Source organism: Nematolebias whitei, chromosome 14 (genome assembly GCF_014905685.2).
Source record: "Nematolebias whitei isolate Nwh7 chromosome 14, NemWhi1, whole genome shotgun sequence".
In the NCBI taxonomy this organism is placed as follows: domain Eukaryota; kingdom Metazoa; phylum Chordata; class Actinopteri; order Cyprinodontiformes; family Rivulidae; genus Nematolebias; species Nematolebias whitei.
The window spans coordinates 37,434,805-37,439,209 of record NC_056511.1 but is presented as its reverse complement, the minus strand read 5'-3'; the positions used below and the strand labels follow the sequence as shown (position 1 = coordinate 37,439,209).

The 4,405-nt window shown below is 41.3% G+C and overlaps 1 protein-coding gene across 1 annotated transcript; it reads left to right on the top strand.

Annotated features, from left to right (window-relative positions):
- Nucleotides 1-359: 359 nt before the first annotated feature.
- On the top strand, nucleotides 360-4,194 carry LOC119420291 (phospholipase D1-like). The gene is made up of 6 exons (XM_037687680.1): nucleotides 360-374; nucleotides 491-500; nucleotides 736-870; nucleotides 965-1,118; nucleotides 3,749-3,866; nucleotides 3,970-4,194. The coding sequence occupies exons 1-6, from the start codon at nucleotides 360-362 to the stop codon at nucleotides 4,192-4,194; spliced, it is 657 nt and encodes a 218-aa protein (XP_037543608.1).
- Nucleotides 4,195-4,405: the final 211 nt, after the last annotated feature.

Here is a 4,405-nt window from a genome sequence, read left to right as displayed (position 1 = left end):
AAAAAAAAAAAAAAAAAAAAAAAAAAAAAAAAAAAAAAAAATCTAAACACACAAACAAATATATATGTACACTAAAATAAACTACTACTTACTACTTGTACTAATATTTCTACTTGGCAGTTTTTCACTTACCGCAGGGCTTCTAGGTACGGATCCCCCGCAATAAATGAGGGACTACTGTACTCTCAATTGCTTTTCTGGTTTCTTGTATTTAGTTTCGTCTACTTGGTATTTGTTTTGTGTCCTGTACTTGAACCATCGGCATTTTTTAAAAATGCTATACAAAAAAATTTCATTTCATTAGACTTTCTTTTCCTCCCATGATTTTGTGTAACAAACAATCTTATTTATGTTTCTACATGCACAAAATAAAGGTTTGCCACATTTCTCATTATTTTATGTTTGTTCCTTGTATGGAAAATTGCTTAGCTGTGGTTATTTTTTATATACAAGGACAATATGCCGTGGAGAGGACTCCGTCCTTTCAAAGCTTAGTGAGGGTGAGTTTGTTTCTTCTGTTTTGTTTCATTTAAAACATTTACCTACAATCACACACAACACAAATGTGATCCTTTCTTAATAATTCTTTAAATCAAAGCTGCTGGTTCTTGGTATGTTCTTACTGAACCACTCTTAAGTTTCCTTGACTCCTTCAGACACAATCCACATAAATTCCTTTACAAAGTTTTAAGGTTTTATCAACATTAAGTAGTAAATTTCAGATTGTCTCCCCAGTTAAGGACCAGTGGACCGAGTACATCACTTTCTGTGGACTCAGAACACACTCCAAGCTCTCCGGGTCACATGTCACTGAGCTCATCTACGTTCACAGCAAGACTCTAATAGCTGATGACCGCTGCTACATCATTGGTGAGATACCGACTGTAAGATCATTTAGGGGGTTGTTACTGACTGGTTCAACGAGCTTAAAAGCACAGGTTTGTTTTCTCCACTGGTGTTTCAGGATCAGCAAACATCAATGATCGTAGCATGCTGGGCGATCGAGACAGCGAGCTCGCAGTGCTTGTGGAGGATGAAGAGAGGGTGCCATCCATCATGGGAGGACAGGAATACGAAGCAGGACCCCTCACTCTCGCTCTGCGCAAGGAGTGCTTCAGGTCGGGGAAAAACGTCTTATTCCCTAAGTGATTTTTTTTGGTATTGAGCTTAAAATATTAGTGTATAACAAAGCTGACTGTTGTAACAAACACTGATCTCTTTTGTGTGTGTACATGTGTATGAGATATTGATTTGCTTGCAAGTTTGGCTTGCTTGAAACTGGGGCATCCTCCTGAAGCCAAACCTGGAGGCTGGAGAGGAGTGACCAGTGGTCTAACATTGCTACCTGGGGTTTGGCTGGACCAAGCCCAAAAACACTACAGAAAGCTACTTCCACTTGGGCCCACCACCTGCAGGGATAGTAGTCCAGGTTTGGCAGTCAAGGCCTGGATCCTACGCACGCTGATTTATGACATTGAAAACTGGCTCTAGATTTATGAATGTCAGCTGACTTGCAGTAAAGGAGCCAAGCCTCCTGTGTGAGTTGGAGCCACACTAACTAGATGTATTTGGGCTCGTATCCAGTCACAGCTTGTGCCCTGAAACCAGTTCAGAGTTTGTTCAGAATATCTGAGTGTGTAGCCTCGTACACAGAACAGTTCCTCTAAATGGCCACAGAGACTGGTCTTGTCTTTATGCTGCTCTCCTCTGGCCGTTCATAGATCACAGTTGGATCAGGCCACGTTGGTTACACATTAAATACTATATGTGTGATGGATGTCTCCCTCGTAACATGACAAGGCAAAACATTAAAATCTACTCTATGGCTGACTGGGAGCCAGTGAAAATATTTTAAAACTGGGGTAATATGTGCAGATCTCTTGGGGCACTTTGCCACAGTCTCAACTCGCATCGGTTCCACACCCCACAGCACCAGTTAAGGGCCTGCCAACTGATGGTACCCACCCCCACTCAGCCCAGTTTATGGAACCGTCTTGTTCGTGGCTCCAAGTGGACTGCTCCCAGGTGCCAATTTTGACGTAAGCAGACAGTAGCTGTTGATTGGCCAACAGAGTTACGTCACTGGATGACCCGCCCAGCAAAACTGCAAACTACAACTGAACCTCCACTTCCTCATCGTGTTGATGGACGGCACCACAAGAGATGAGCGCGTTTACAGAGAGATATCGGAGATGATGGCGCAGCACGGCTACACCTGGACTTATAAGCAGTGCCGGGATAAGCTAAAGCAATTGAAGTTAAATTATAAGGTGATTAAGAACCACAACAGGCGGAGTGGCTTGAACAGTGTCCAGTTACAATACGGCCCACAGAGCGGGGAAACAAGTCACAGTGGCAAATCACCTACACCTGAGGAAAACTGATAAGATGAGATCTGAGTGGAGTACTTAATGGCAAAGCGGCTATAAGTTTTAGTCAAAACCTGAGCTGCAGCATTTTAAATGAGCTGTAACTGTTTAATGTTTTGTTGGGTGGGAGAGTCCAGTTAGTAGATTGTTACAATAATCCAGTTTACTGGATGTAAAAGCATGATTGAGCTTCTGCTGGTCTGTTAGGGATATAAACACTTTAAGTCTAGGTGCGTTCATAAGCTGATAAAAGGCTGTTCTGGAGATTGATTTGATATGACTACTGAAAAGACATTAATGTTTTTAAAGACAGTGACTAGCGGTGTTTACTAACAGCAGTTCTCTTTTCTTTATAGCCAAACACAATTACCTCAGTTTTGTCACGATTCAGTTGGAGGAAGTTTTTGCTCATACAGTTAATTATTTACATTAAACAATGACATAACTCTAAGATGCTAAATATAGCTGTGTGTCATCTTCATAACTATGATAGCCAACATTAAGTTCCTGTGGAGACTTACCTAATGGTTGCATATATAAACTAAACACAAGAGTTCCTACAACTGACCCTTGAGGAACCCCGCATGATTTAACTCAGATTAGCAATTCTCTTTGTGGTTAGCTGATTTTTAAATCTAAATGCAAAGTTGCTGTGCGTCATCACCAATCTTCTCTTGGTAATAAATTGGTTGTTATTTATTCCTGCAACAAAGTGGGCCCACAGATTGTATGTCATCACTTCACATTATTGAACCGTAAACCCGGCTTACCTTGTCGATCGTTTTGACTCTGTTACTACCTCACTTTGTGGCACAAAGGAGCGTCGTGGATGAGTTGGTGTCGACCCCCACTCACTGCTTCAATCCATTCAAGTATGATACCGAGGCAGTGTGGGTAGAAAGCGTCTAAGTACTGGCTTGAGGTGTTTCCTGGATACTTCAATGGCCGTATACCATACCATACCATTTTATTTACAGAGCATTTAAAACAGCTACAAGGCCAACCAAAGTGCTGTACAGACAGAACAACAGACAACACACAAAGCAATATACAAAATGAAGTAAATCAAAAATATAGACATAAAAACGATGCAAATGTAAATGTATGGGCAACAATGTCACCTGAAAGGTGATTGGAAGGAACGGCTAAGAACTATGTTTTGTTATTGAACTTCTGTGCCAGGCATAGGCTTTTCATAACAAACACCATGTTTAAGCATTAGATAGCCAATGAGTGTACTTGATACCAGACCACATTGGGTTTGGTACCCCAAATTGGTGTGGCCCAATTTTTTAAAAGGGATAGTGGAGAGTGTGATCCAGCTACAACTACACAATTACATGAATCCTGAATTGTCATTATTTTTCTGTTTTTAACAGTGTTCTTGTTGGAGCAACATCTGATCCCAGCATCAATATAGATGATCCCATCAGCGATGAATTTTTCTTTCTGGTCTGGAATGAAACTGCAAAACTGAACGCCGTCATTTACGACAAGGTATAAATTTAATCAAATTGCACATTTTTGTCATAATTGTGATTGATTTTCTTATTTTCAATTTTTCCCCCTCCTTGGCTAAGCTGCTTTGCTTCTGTTACAGGTCTTTAAATGTCTTCCCTGCGACTCTGTTCAAAACATGCAGCAGCTGAAGGAGTACACCAGCCAAAAACCTCTTTGTAACACAGACGTGGAGCAGGCAAAAGAGGAACTGAAGGCAGTTCGAGGGTTCCTGGTCCACTTCCCCCTGAAGTTCTTGTGTGAGGAAAAGCTGCTGCCTCCATCAACCTCTAAAGAAGGCATGGCTCCCTCAACTCTCTGGACATAATCTCTGCTCTGACCAAAACCACTACACGACAGACTGTATCATACACCCAGAAGAGTGCACTACAGGAGTTACACACCAAGCATTTAAAACTCCAAATTTTATTTGCTGAACCTATATCTAGTCTGGATATAGTCACTAAAATGCAGAAGTAATGAATGGCTGAACACCTCACATGATCTGGGAACATACTGTACATTTATTGGTGCAGGGT